The 14,670-nt window shown below is 44.7% G+C and overlaps 1 protein-coding gene across 1 annotated transcript; it reads left to right on the top strand.

Annotated features, from left to right (window-relative positions):
- The first annotated feature begins 663 nt into the window (after positions 1 to 663).
- Positions 664 to 12,982, top strand: CLNS1A (chloride nucleotide-sensitive channel 1A). Its single transcript, XM_058825241.1, has 7 exons — positions 664 to 833; positions 3,396 to 3,532; positions 5,666 to 5,770; positions 6,505 to 6,615; positions 7,053 to 7,226; positions 9,570 to 9,654; positions 12,183 to 12,982. The coding sequence occupies exons 1-6, from the start codon at positions 685 to 687 to the stop codon at positions 9,635 to 9,637; spliced, it is 744 nt and encodes a 247-aa protein (XP_058681224.1). The 5' UTR covers positions 664 to 684; the 3' UTR covers positions 9,638 to 9,654; positions 12,183 to 12,982.
- Positions 12,983 to 14,670: the final 1,688 nt, after the last annotated feature.

Genomic DNA, 14,670 nt, shown 5'->3' with positions numbered 1-14,670 from the left:
GTTTTGGGTTGGAAGGGACATTAAAGACATGTTCCAACCATCTTGTTCCAAACCCCCTGCCATGGACAGGGACAGCTTCCACTACACCAGATTGCTCAGAGCCACATCCAACCTTGCATACTTCCAGGGATGGGGGAGCCACAGCTTCTCTGGGCAACCTGAGCCACCATCCTCACAGGGAAAAATTCCTTCACAATAGCTAATCTCACTGTGCCCTCTGTCAATTTGAATCCTTTTTCCCTTGTCCTGTCCCTTCATAGCCTTGTCCAAAGTCCCTCTCCAGCTCTCTTGTGTCCCTCTTTAGGTACTTGGAAGGGGCAGTACGGTCTCCCTGGAGCCTTCTCTTCGGAGAACAGCTCTCAGCCTGTCCCCACAAGCAGAGGTGCTCCAGCCCTCAGCCATCACCGCAGCGCTTCCCTTTGCTCCTCTTTAACAGACAAAGACAACTTAGCTTGAACCTCGCTACCAGCACCCAGAGCTGCGGCCGCGCCGGGTCCCGCGGAACGGGAGCGCGGCGGTGACATCACATCCCGGGCGGTGCCATCGCGTCCCGGGGCGGTGCCATCGCGTCCCAGGGTAGTGATATCGCATCCCGGGGCGGTGCCATCGCATCCCAGGGCGGTGCCATCGCGTCCCGGGCGGAATCGCATCACAGAGCGGCGCGTTCCGCTTCCGGCGGCCGCGATGGTGGAGCAGGGAGGCGGCGGCGGCGCCATGAGCTTCCTCAAGCGCTTCCCGCCGCCGGCCGACGGCGTCCGCCACCAGCAGCCGGACACGGAGGCGCTGCTGGCGGGGCGCAGCCTGGGCTCCGGCACCCTCTACATCGCCGAGAGGTGCGGGGACACGGGGGTGGGACCGCCCGGGGCGGCCTGAGGAGCCCGGGATGGGCGCTCGGGTGAAGGGGCCGTGATGTGGGGGAAGCCCTCAGGGTCTGTGAGGCTCTGCGGGCCGCCCCGCTGCTCCTGCTCGTTTTAAAGCCGGCAAGAGGGAGCAGCACCCCAGGGACCCGGCTGGCTGGGGCTCCAGGGCCGGCCTGGATGGGACTTGGGGCAGCCTGCTGTAGTGGCAGGTGTCCATACCCACGGCAGGGGCTCGGAACGAGATGGCTGTAAGGTTCCTTCCCACCCAAACCATTTTGTAAAACTCAGCACGATGGAGAAATGTGCACTTGTAGCCCAGAAAGCCAGTTGTATCCTGGGCCGCAGCAAAAGCAGCTTGGCCAGCTGGGCAAGAGAGGAACTTCTGTCCCCTGCTTTTGTGAGACCCTGCCTGGAGTGCTGTATTCAGCACTGGAATCCCCAACATAAGAAGCACCTGGAACTCTTGGAGCAAGTCTGGCAGACACCACAAAGTTGATAAGGGATTTGGAACACCTCTTCTATGAAGACAGGATGAGAAAGTTGGGGCTGTTCAGTCCAGAGAAGAGAAAGTTGTGTGGAGACCTCATGGCAGCCTCCCAGTATCAGAAGGGGCATGCAAGGAGGGCAGAGAGGGGCTCTTTGATAGGAACTGTAGTGATAGGACAAGGAGGAATGGCTTCAAACTAAAGAAGAGCACTAGATTGGTTATTAGGAGAAAATTCTTTACTGTGAGCAGGGTGAGAGCCTGGTACAGGTTGCCTAGAGAAGCAGTGGATGTCCCATCCCTGGAAGTGTTCAAGGTCAGTTGGATGTGGCTCTGAGCATCCTGGTGTAGTGGAAGGTGTCCCTGCCCAAGGCAGTTGATCTTTCAGGTCTTTTCCAGCCCAAACCATTCTGTAATTAAAATAATGGCAGCTCTTCTCTTTTGGCAGGGGAGTAAACAGGGCTGTTGGGTTTCTGCTGTTAATAACTACTCTGGTTCTGTGAAGTCTGTCATGTTGCATTAATCATGTGCAGACTGTACTTACTAGGCAGAAATCAGTCTGGTTATTCTGGAAGATGTTATCTGAGCTCTTTATGGTCTCCTTTCAATTCTCCCTGCATTGTATAGCTCAGGGAGACAGCTTGATGATTAAAACAATGTAGTTTTCTTTAACCATGGAGAAGTACTCATAATATATTGTGCAGTTGAAGAACATTGTTGGAACAAAAGCATAATTTAAAAAGTGTACTTCTAAAAACCTCAGACTAGGAAACTTTTATGAAATGGCCAATATTGTCAGAGGAGCTTTTGCCCTACCTGAGCTTGTTAGTGCTGTGTTGGAGAGGAATCTCCCTGGAATTTTGTTCACTGTTTTATTTTGTTTGGTTGCAGCTACCAAGACTTCTCTTTGTGAGGTATCTTCTCTGAGGAGGTGTAATGTTGAGTTTCCTTGTAAGTTGCTTTCAGTAGACTTTTGTGTGAGGCACCTGCAGGTCTGCCAGCTTCTTCTCCATGTGTTTCAAGTGCACCACAGAGCTTTCACCAGAGTCGCTTGTTGGGATGAACAGAAAACACCAGTGTTTGCAGGAATGCCATGGGAGAACTGGGCATCCAGGAGCAGAGTGTGGCTCTTGATCCATGTACCCCACCGGCAGCTGTAAACATTGAGGACTGGATAGTTGAGGCTAGGAAATAAACTCCTTGCTCCCTCTGTACGAGCTCTTGCTCTCAGCCAGATTTTGCAAGGCCAGGAGTCTTCTGTGAACTTCCCATTGGTTTTGTCCCACGACAAAAAGCTTGTGAATGCTGAGTTTTGCGCATGGTGGAGGTCTTGCTTTCTGGCACTGTTTCTGTTCACTGTGTGACATCATTGATTACAGGCACCCAAATCTAGTTTGAGTGTGATTTCTCAGTGTGTAGAAAGATGTTGATTGCTCTGATACAAAGGAGACAGCATCCTGGTGGTGACAACCTGTGCTATCTCTTGCTGTGGTTAGGGATGACAGTGAAAGTGGGGAAAGCAGAGGCTATGGCACAGAAATTGTGACTGGAGGAATACCCATAACCTGGCTCTGCTGATCACAGAACTGGATGTTTTTCTACCTACAGGCTATACACACATCAGATCTATAATCCTCTAGGAATTATGACACTGACCCACCTTTCAGTGTCCTCTTTGTCTTGGAAAACCACATTTAATAGCTTGAGTTACAGATCACACTCTGGAACCTCTGTAGCTGACTTTGGAATGATAGATATCTGCAGGGAGAAGAAGATGGAGAGTCAGGGAGGAAAATTCAGCATTTAGTGCAAATGTGATAAAGCTGTGGTGGGTTTCGGGTTCTTAGCTTCACATTCTTCTTTTACCTCAGCCATCAGTTAATGCTCTTGCAAAGTCCTGTTCAGGCAGGTCCAGGACTGTGTGTGCCCGCAGGGTGGGTGGGCTAAGTGCCTTGTCCACAATTGCTCATGTTTTGGGGTTGGTTTGCTTTTCTGCATACTGTCCTCTGTTAGTTTCTAACTTGTCTCTTCTTTTTCTCCTCCCTCATTAGTCGCCTGTCTTGGCTGGACAGCTCTGGAGTTGGCTTCTCCCTGGATTACCCCACCATAAGTTTGCATGCTGTTTCCAGGGACCTGAGTGCCTACCCAAGGGAGCACCTGTACGTTATGGTGAACGCCAGGTTCGAAGGTGAGGAGTGCTGCTTGCTGCTCCCACGCAGTCCTGAGCGACAGGATTTCCTCCTCTGTAGGAGGAAGTGTTCATTTTAAGTAATTGCTTGTATTTTCTTGTGTATTTTCCTGAAGGGTAGTCATTGTAGAAACACAGCTTAGCATTTGTTTAGAGTCACTTTGCAGTTCTGCTCTCAGCTTGTGGCTGTGTGCACTGAAGTTGCTGAGAATCAGTTCTCTGTCCTCTTACACTGTTCTAAATAATTTAGTTCCTCTGCCAGTCTCCGTGTGATTCCATCTTGAGTATGCTTTTTTCCTTATTGAATTTATGTTAATGTTGCTGCCCTCTCCAGGCTTGATGAATTCCTGCTGTTTCACAGCCAGGGAACTTTTCATTCATTTTCTCCCACAGCTTGGTTAAATACAAACAAGAAAAGGCAATAGGTCATGTTACCAGGCTTTAATGAATCTTTGTAGATGGCCCACAAAACACATCTTTTTGACCATTCTTGCTTTGATGTAGAGAAAGCAAGCTCTCTGTTTCACTGTTTGTATGAAGGTAGTATTTTTTATATATATATATATTTTTTTTTTTTCTTCTGGTATACCTGGTAATATTTCAAGTGTGTCAAAAACTGCTGTCACAATTGGAGATTAAATGGGTGTTAGGTCCTGAGCAGGTCTCCTTTTCCCCTTCATGTCTACTGGTCATCACAGCTAAAGGTTAAAATCTGGCATTTAATTTTTTTTTTAGTGTATCCAGAAAGTAATGACAAGACTCTGAGGAGATGGAGATGCTTTTAAGCTATTAGTGCATTGTTTCCTTCTCTTATGTTACTAATGTTCTCTGACAGTCTATCACTACAAATAATAAGAGGACAGAAGTTAAAAGGGCCTCGTCTGAAGAAAGATACTGTTTGTAGCTTTTAATTTATTCTAATTATGGCATTTGAAAATATGGATATCCTGTGAAAGTCTTTAATAGAGTGATTTTTTATAGGTATTTTTGTGGGTATATTTTTTAGTATATCATCTCTGCCTACAGTAAATCTTCCACAAGAGATAAGTTTTACTTTTCAAAGTCTAGCCCTGGCCTGCAATTTTAACTGCTGAATAGTGTTAATCCTTTCCACTTAGTTGGCTTCAGGAGTTTTCATCCACAGTTGTGCAGGGTACATTGTGTTCTTCCTCTCAGAGTTTTGTGTGTGCTCTCTGTGTGTTTGTGCCTTGTCCTCACCCCTTTTTTAGAAAAAGGCACTCAGAGCTTGACTGCATTGAAAACAAAGAGCTGGACTCAGCAGTAACAAGCTGTGCCTGCAGGGGTCAGTTGGAAAAGAAGTGGGTAGCTTCCCTGCACACTTCATTTTTGGGGCAGCTGCCTGGCAGCTTCTTGGTGTCTTGTATTCTTGGTGGTGCCGGTTTTGTGTGTGATTTTGAGTGGTGCCACTCTCAGTGGCACAACCTCTTCTCCTGTAGAAAATAATTGTGCACTTCTGAGGCAGTCAGTGCCGTGTCCCCAGCCCTGAAATGAGGAACTCAGCCATTTTTGTCGGGTTTTTATTCACAGAAAGTAAAACACTGATGCTTATTTATTCACATAGATGGTGTACAGAAGTCAGGAAGCACTGGAACTGTCACTGGTTCTGGGTGCGCTTTGTATTTCTGACATCTTTCTGGCTGACTGGGAATGTTGGAAATGGAGCAGAGATCCTCTGCATATGTCAGAGTCCTCTGTAAGGGTCCATACTGGAAGCTGGCTGATTTTGTGACAGTAATGTTAAGGATCCATTAAAAAATCCATGTGATTTAAAAAATGATAAAAGGGAGTTTGCGCATTGTTGTTTGTAATAAGAATCAGGCAATTTTCCTGAAATACTTGAGTACATTGTGTGACCAGTACAGAAATCTTAACTCCTTAAGTTATGAATGGAGAAGATTTCACATGTGTTGCAGGTGTTGTTGAGAGGGCCTCATTTATCCATGTGGGTCTTGGAGTGTCACATGGTTTTTTGGGAGAACAGAGTGGAGGTTTTGTGCCCCTCCTAGACTTTCTGATTTGATTATGTGTGTGTTCCTGAAAGAATAAATAAATGTGACTTTTTTTTTTTTACAAAGTAAACATGTTTCATCTAAATCTTTCGATTTCTTAAAGAGGAGACAAAAGAGGCTCCCATGACTGAAGGAGAGGGGGATGACAGCGATGATGATGTCGAACCAATTGCGGAATTCAGATTCGTACCTAGCGACAAATCGGCCTGTAAGTGCAAGTGGGAGCTGTGTTTTACTTCCAAGTCCTCATTATATGTGGGAGACACTTGGGTGCAGAGGTGTAAATACCATGATCCTTCAGTGTCCTTTTCTAATGACTTGATTCCTGTGTGCTGGAAAAAATAAAGCAAATTGTTTTATCTGGCTTGAAAAATGGACTCTTTCAAGCAGCTGCTTCTCAAGGAGAATTCCAGTGCTTTAAAATAGAAACTGTTGAGTATAAATACACATTGTGGATAGTCTCACTTGTATACATTTGTAGAGAACATGTATGGAAAATGTCTTTGTAATTACAAATTCAGTGATATTTGAGTCAGTGACAATTTCATTAGAAACATTCTAATGCCTGGCACTACTACTGGAAAGCTCTCATATCCTCTGGATATGACAGTGGAGCTTACAGTTGAATTTAAGTTTTAGGAATCTGATGGATGAAATGCTGCAAGTTTTCCTGCAGTAGGTAACCACAGACATAACTGTCCAGAGATAAAGCTTTGTCATCAATGAAATAATGCAAAAGTGCTGTTAAGAGGCTAAAGCACCAGGCTGAAACCTGATTTGTTTCTTACATATCTTCTGGCTTGTTGGATGATGTTTTCAAATACGAATTCAGTTGTGGTTCTGCTAAAGGAGTATTCTGACTCCCTCTGATCAGTCAGAGGGGGTTTCTTGCCTGTTGCTTTGGGGTGTTGCTGAGGTTTGTCTTCACTTGTGTTCCTGCAGTGGAAGCCATGTTCTCAGCGATGTGTGAGTGCCAGGCCCTGCACCCAGACCCGGAGGACGAGGACTCAGACAACGATTACGAAGGGGATGAGTACGATGTCGAGGCCCGCGGTTGGTAACAGTTGCTTCTTTTGAAATACCTGCCAGCACTTGCATACCTGGTATCTGTCATAATTGTTTATTATTCATTTTGCCTGAACATCCCTTTTGTCACAGGCACAGTATAGAAATTCATAAATCTGCAGAAAACCTGTCATTCCTGTCACAAGTGACAGGAGTTCAGCAAAAGCATTGTTCTGGCTCTCCAAAGCCCACAGACACAAGGAGCAGCCTTTCCCCTTCCCAGTGGCTGTGCTGGCCCAGGTTCAATGGCTGTGCTGCTCTGTGGTCAGTTCACATTGCTGTGTGTATTCTGTACCTGTGTAAGCAGCTTTTTAATCTGTCAGTTAATCTGGGCATAATTTGCCCAGGTGCTCCCCTATTCCTCCACCTCTGAATGTTTCTGGCTCCTAAACTTAAGTCTGCTAAACATAAACTTGTTTTTGCAGAGCTAGAACAAGGTGACATCCCAAGCTTTTACACATACGAAGAGGGATTGTCACATTTAACTGCAGAAGGGCAGGCCACGCTGGAGAGGTTAGAAGGCATGTTAGCCCAGTCTGTCAGCACCCAGTACAACATGGCTGGAGTGAGAACAGAGGACTCCATAAGGGAGTTTGAAGGTAAGACATGCTTTTGTTTTACTAAACAATATGTCTTCGTCAGTGACACAGGCAGTGGGATGGAGTGCACCCTCAGCAAGTTTGCAAACACGAAGCTGAGGGGTGCACTTGACACTCCTGAAGGATAGGATGCCATCTAGAGGGTCCTCAACAAATGTGAGGAGTGGATCCATGGGAACCTCATGAGGTTCATCAAGGCCAAGTGCAAGGTGCTGCACCTGGGTTGGAGCAACTCCCAGTGTCAACACAAGCTGGGAGATGAAGGGATTAAGAGCAGCCCTGCCAATAAGGACCTGGGGGTGCTGGTGGATGAAAAGTTTCACCTAACCTGGCAATGTGCACTCTCAGCCCAGAACACCAGTCATGTCCTAGGCTGTAGCCAAAGCAGCGTGGCCCCAGGGTGAGGGAAGGCAGTCTGATCCTCTGCTGCACTCTGGTGAGACACCACCTAGAGTGCTGCATCCAGCTCTGGGATCCTCAGCACAATAGGATAGAGACCTACTGCAGTGAGTCCAGAGGAGGTCATTAATATGATCAGGAGTCTGGGGCACCTCTGCTATGGAAACAGACTGAGATAGTTAGGGTGTTCAGCCTGGAAAAGACAAGGCTCTGGGGAGACCTTACTGAGGCCTTTCAATACTTAAAGATGGGGATGGACTTTTATGTAAGGCTGGTTGTTGTAGGACAAGGGGGAATGGCTTCAAACCAAAGGAGGTGAGACTTACATTGTTAAAAGGAGAGATTTTTACCATGGAGGCGGTGAGTGTGGATGCCCCATCCCTGGAAGTGTTCAAGGCCAGGCTGGATGGGGCTTGGAGCAGCCTGGTCTAGTGGGAGGTGTCCCTGCCCGTGGCTGCAAGGTCCCTTCCAACCCAAGCCATTCCATGGTTCTATGATATGGAAGTGGTGGCTCTCCAGTTTGGCTAATCCATAAAGCAGGACAAAGTGAATGTGATGCCATGGGTGATACCTCCCTGCAGAAGCTGAGGAAAACCAACATGCCTCTGGCCCTGTGGGCACCATGTTGCCTGCTGTGGATTGAGGGCTGCTATGTTAGAGTGAGCACTTCAGTGTTAAGAACACTTGATTCTTCTTGGTAGGATTTCCTGGAACTGTGGTAAAGTGAAGTTGATTTAGGATTAAAAAAAAATTCAATGTATCAGTCTACACCACAGTTGGGAAGCATTTTCGACTCTAAATTAGTTGTAGTTTTTATTTGGGTTTGGATTTTGGGTTTGGTTTTTTTTTATACCGTAAATTATAAGTTAACAGTTATCTTGACAGAGTTCAGGGTGAATTCTGAATCATTCAAACACACTGAAACAGAATTATTAAAAAAGATCTATTTTTCTGAAGGATGGTGTCTCTTAATTCTATTGATTGTTCAAGTGTGTATTTAAGGAGTAAAATTTCTTTTTTGTTGGGGGAAAACCATCTGATTTCTCAGACTGTCTTTTGTGTGCTGTTTTCCCTACAATATATTTTCTGGGAGAAGAATAGAAAAGTAGTTTAGTAGTGTTGCTTCTTTTTTTAATATATAAATTGCAGTGCTTTTTATATGCCCTCCTGTTTTTGAAAGATGGAAAATGATCCAGCAGTTGTGGATTTCTAGAAAATAATAACTAATTTCTCATCCACAGGGAGAGGTTTTTAATCTTACTTGTTTCAGTTATGTTCAGGTTTACTTTGTTCTGCAGTTTTGAATAAATTTATGTATAGACAACCATAGGTGATAGGCTCCTGTTTCAGCTGTGCCCTTTGTTTGAAAATTTAGTCAGGTGTCTGAATTCCAAAATTCCAGAAATGAATATAAATTGAACAGCAAGTATGTCACGTGTCTCAGAGTAATCTTCATCAATTTTGTTTATTTTTCTGATCTTACTTGCTACAGTACTGCTGCTTGGTTTGCTGCAATTACAAATATCCGCAAGGCTGCTCAGAGTTACTTTATTTTTTGACATTGTAGCATAGAGCAACCTTTCTTTTCAATTGTTTCAGAATAGGATACTAGAATAAAGTTATTCCAAGGAATCATGAAATTTGTTACACCAAAACTTCATTTAAATCATGAAATAGTTAAAATCCAGTGTTTAAGTCTTTTAATAAGACAGGGTGAGGTGAGATTGTAGGAAGCGGTGAAATCTGTAAATGACTGACCAACAGTGCTGGAGCAAACCCAGAAACTTGTGAGCTCATCAGCGTTTCCTTAGGCTGCTCTCAGAAGTTCAGTGAAGGGGTTTTCTGTCCTGGCCACCTCTCGTCAGCAGAGGGCATCCGCTCTCTTTCCCGTGAAAACGTCATCCCCCATCCGCTTGTTTACGGAGCGCTGGCTGTTTCTTTCAGACGGAATGGAGGTGGACATAGCACCAGTAGTTGCCGGGCAGTTTGAAGATGCCGAAGTCGATCACTGAGGAGGACAGGTGCTGCTGTAAGTTCTTCTGACTTCTCACAGCAATGCTTTTCAGTCCTGCAGAGCCCTCCCTCTCTGGAATTTGTGTAGGGTATGTGATCCTACAGGAAATGTCTCATGATGTCAGGATGATGGTGATATATAAGAAGGAAAAGGGAGCTGTAGTTATGACAAATGTAAAAGATGTTTAATGATCTGTGCCAAAACGCCTATTGGCATAAACCATTACCCTGCAGAGGCAACCTACATGGATGTGCCTGTCTGGAAGACAGGTCAGCTTTTTAGTTGATTTAAGAATTGTCTGATCTCAAAGGCTCTTGGATGCTGGTATATGAACACTGGAGGCATCCCTGGGAAGTTACTGTCTTTAGCGTCTGTTGTTTTGTCCTTGGTGTGTTGGATTTCCCTGGCTGTACCAGGGGGCAGGACACTTCACAGCACTCCAAGTCCATCTCTTCCTTCATTATAAGCAGAGCAGGAACAGTTCCTGGTAAAGTTACTGAGCTATCTGGATGGGACTGCTCTCAGGAGTGAACAGCTAAGAGACAACACCCTGCTCAGGTGGATGTGCCAGTGTGATCCCTTGTCTTCCATCACCTGTTTGCTTTTCTCCTCTAAGTAGCTTTACAAGATGTGCCAGTGGTTCCTCGCTGGTGCTGGGAGGGAGAGTTAGAGCAGCTTTTTCTGGGGCTGTCTGCAGAGAGGCACAGGCACAGTGGGATTGTGATGCCATCCTTGCTTCAGCAGTACTGAGTCTGTATGTGCTGCTCAAGTGGTGCTGTGCTGTCCCAGTTTTTCTGTATATCTCAGAAGGGAGACTGACAGCTCCTACCTTAAAGTGAGTGTCCAGCTATCCTGCTTGAAATGCTGGAGAGAACAGCTGTGGAGCAGACAGCCAAAAGCTCAGGGGAGGAAAGAGGAAAGGGGCACAAAAAGGAGTGTGACACACTGAAAGAAAAATGGGAAAATAGTTGATTACAGTGTCACAAAGAGGGTGCAGTACCCAAGGAGGGCTGTTGTGGAGGGATGCTGTATACCTGCATTCCTCCTCTGTGGCTTATTTTTCTTTGTTGCTGCAGTTCTGAAAGTCTCAGAGTAGTCTTGTGTTCCCTTACTGACCTCCACCTCTGCCACTACTCCTGAATTGGTATTTATTGTCTGGTGTAAGAGCTCAAACTTCCGTAGTTGCATTTCTACCCTGGGAAGGACTTTGCAGAACAAAGAGTTCTTAAAAAAAAAAAAAATATTAGATATTGGTTGTCCTGCCATTGGCTGATCTGCCAGTTTGGTAAAGGACACACTTAGAAATCAGAGAAAAGCCTTTAGCTGTAGATCAGGTGCTTCTTAGTAAGTGAATGGAAATTTAGACTCTGATGACTCCATCTCCAAGATTACTTTGGTCAATGGTTTATTAAAACAAAAATCATGCTGTTGAAAAATTCAAATTTGACTGCTTTATCTATTATCCCAGTTAGAATTTAACTGGATTAAGGAGAGTTAGTAGCTGATAGCAGATCTCTAAGAGGCATGAAAGTGCTGGTGGAAGTGTTGTTGACTGTTCTTCTAGAAAAGGACGAAATACACCCAGTAAGAAGTAGTGTTGGTTAGTGGAATTGTTACTCTGCCTTCCATGGTACAGCATGTGACTGTGGGAGATGAATGCTCTGAGAGGTGACTGAAGAGGATTTCCTCCTGTGCTTCTGCTTGTGCTGATCGCAACTGAGGGGCTGATCCCTGGCAGAGCAGATCAAGTGACCTGCATGTGCAGTGTCAGGTGCTTCAGTGACATCACTGCAGGTAGCAGTTTGGGATGGCCCTTTTTAGAGTAACCACCAGCCTGAGTGTGTGGATGTAGTCTAAGGAAGTTTAGGAATGTAGGATCTAAGGCAGCAGCAAGGAACTGAAGGTAGAAAGTGACAAGCACAGCTCTTGGAGGTCTGTGCTAATTGCCCTGCTCAGAGGGTGACTTGGCTCTGCACTCTGTATGTAGGGGTGGAGAGGGAGCATTCTGTGATCCTGTGGGTACTCCATGGAGCAGCTTGGCCCTTTTAACCTCCTGAACTGCAAAATGATCTACAAGGAACATCTTGTTGGTGATCCCTTAGAGAGCAATGTGCTGCCCTGCCTCCCAAACAATGCCCTTGTGTGATGCTCATGTTGAATGCCACCCAAATGAGATGTGACAGTCTCCTGCTGAAGCCCCTGGAGACTTGCTGGCAGTTGGTGCAGGACATTTCCAGTGTTCCTGCAATAAGTGGTGTTTTGTCTGTGGCATCACGAGGCTGCAGCAATTGTTCTGAAGCAACTGGTGTGTCTGCATGGGGTGCAGCAGGGTTTGCCAGGCCACCCTGGTGCCTGCTGTGAGCACATGCTGTCCTTAGCTGACCTGAGTTAGAGCTGCTGCCAAAGGCAAAGATGCTTAGCCCTTCTGAAAATTCATGGGCTTGTAGTAAAGTGCAACCAACAGATAGCTACTACTCTGTGCTGCTTAATAACATTGTATTTTAATGCCAATTATGTAAACTTGGGTGTCTTGTGTCTTTCAGATCCATCTTGTGGCACTTCCAGAATAAGCTGTAAAACCGAAGGCATTGCAGTGACTATCGGGAGTTAACCTTTCTTTTGATGACCTAAGTTTAGACATCTAGGTCTAAAAATGCTTGTAGAGATGTTTAAAACAGGGTTTGACATTTGTGACCACTATGGGGTTATTTAAAAAAAAACCAACAAAATAAACAAAAACAATAAAACCTCTTGCATCTAACAGTTGAATGGGGCTAATCAGGGGTCATTTCATAGAATCACAAAATTATTTGGGTTGGAACAGACCTTAAAGATCATCTGGTTCCAGCCCCACCTGCCATGGGCATGGATGCCATTGAGTAGATCAGGTTGCTCAGGACCCCATCCTAACCTGGCTGTGAACACTTCCAGGAATGGGGCAGCCACAGTCTCTCTGACTAAACTCTCTGGCCTTTTAAAGAAGCCTTTGTAGGAATTCTAGAACTTCAGAAATAAAACTGTAAGTAAAACAGAATTTTAGATGGTCCTAGAATTTTCCATATTTTTTTACCTGTCATTGACTCTGTGCAGTAGAAATGGGAATAGAAATGTTATGACTAAAAGGAAATAGGGTTGGCCAAGGATCAAACGAAAAGCTAAATCAAAACCCCCTCAAGTAACTGGCTTTACCATTTCAGTGCTATCCCTTTCATTTCTCTGAGAGCTGAGCTTGGGTGGTAGAGGAGATGGAATGAAGTCTGTAAGGTCCAGACAAAGAGAACCGTTTTGTGTCTTTGTATTAAATGTTAACATTGTTAAATAAACTAAGATTTTTGTATCTCACAACCAGCTCACTGTTGCAGTTCTCCCTCCTTTACTTCAGCAAGCATCTTGAGCTCTTGAGTTTCAGAACTCTCTTCTGTAACAAAAAAGTCTTCAGTGAAGCCAAAGCCATTTTCACCATTTACCTGGATGTGAGGATAAAAGGGCAGAGCATTTGCAGGGTATGCCTGTGACAGAGTTAGCCAGACACATCCCAAAGTTAGGAACCCAGCTTTAGATTGCCAAGATGTTGGTCCTGCTGGAGCTTTCCCTGCTTCACCTCTCTGTGGGAAAATTGGAAAATTTCTCTGTTGGAAAATATCAGGAAATTCAGGTTGTGCCTCTCTTCCCCCACTATTGAAATGAAAGTCTGGACCAAACTTCCTCCATTTTCTTTTGCTTTGAAGTTGACCTGTGATATTTTGGGGAGGGGATGGGTGTGAGGTATTGCTGTGTTGGTATATGAACAATTTACTGGCCCTACACTCTGCTTACACATAAAGATGTGATTTGGTTCCAAGGTACGTGCTAATTATACTCATTCTTTGTTGAATATTCATTAGGAATGAATATTCAGTCTAATTAGGGATGTCTTAACAGTGTTGTGAACCACTCATGTGGCTGAATAAATGAGGTATTCAGCATGTTATGCAACAAGACATCCTACAGGAATGTCTTTACCAGCCCCTTTGTATACATACAAACGTTATTGTTAGGAATTCAGAGCTACAAAGGAGGATACAGAGTTGATTTTTGCACTGGCATTTGGAGAATCTTGGCATGGTGAGATTTTGGGACAGGTAAAACTCTTACCCACACCATAATTGAGGGAAAAGGCTCATTGAATTCTAAGTCAGCATCCACTGTTGAAGCAGGCTGGTGGGGGTTTTTTGGTGTGTGAAAATCTGAATTGGATGTGGTGTGTCTGTTGTTTTCCACGTTAAATGGCAGCCTGTTACATACCCTGGCAGATGGGCAAAGTTAACTCCAGGGCAGCTGGACTGTTCACAGTTCCTCTCAGCACTCTCACTACATCCAAAAGGAGAATTTCTGTTGTACTAATGTGGAGCTCCAGGAACAGACATTTTGTGATGCTTCCAGTCAAATCAGTGGAGCAAGATTAAATGAGGTGAGGTAGAAACAAACCTGGATGAGTGCTGAAGGTAGCATTGAGAAGTGTCTTGTGTGGATTGATAAGTTTTATTTTCAATAAAACTTTGTATTTAGGCTGTGGGTAAATGTTCTGGACTTCAAAAGCATTCATTCACTCAAATGTAAAATATTCCTTTTTGCCTGCACTACCAAAACCAGTTAAATTCTTCAGTTCCTAGCTTAGGTTTATTTTTTGTTATTTCTGCTACTTTTGTTGTTTTTCTTTTGTTTTGCATTAATTTAGTCAATTTAAGGCTTGTCTAATTCCTAGTGATTTAAAAACAAAATTTATATTCTAGTGCCTGTAAATACAGCAGCTGCTTGTTAATAACCCATATTTTTACCAATTTCTTTTAAACTATATGTTGTGCCAAAATAAACAAGGCAGACATGGAGAAGTCAGATCTGATTTGACCTCTTCACTTTAAGGACTTTGCTTTTGCAGGCCATCAAAAATTATGTGGAAGTAGGGCCTCTAATCTAACAAATCTTGGCTGCCTGTAGGTTTGTATATCTGTTTTTCTCTTTTCTTTGTCTATTTTTATGCTCTTTGAGGTT

This window comes from Ammospiza caudacuta, chromosome 2 (genome assembly GCF_027887145.1).
Source record: "Ammospiza caudacuta isolate bAmmCau1 chromosome 2, bAmmCau1.pri, whole genome shotgun sequence".
Lineage (NCBI taxonomy): Eukaryota > Metazoa > Chordata > Aves > Passeriformes > Passerellidae > Ammospiza > Ammospiza caudacuta.
This window is presented reverse-complemented; position numbering and strand designations above follow the sequence as displayed.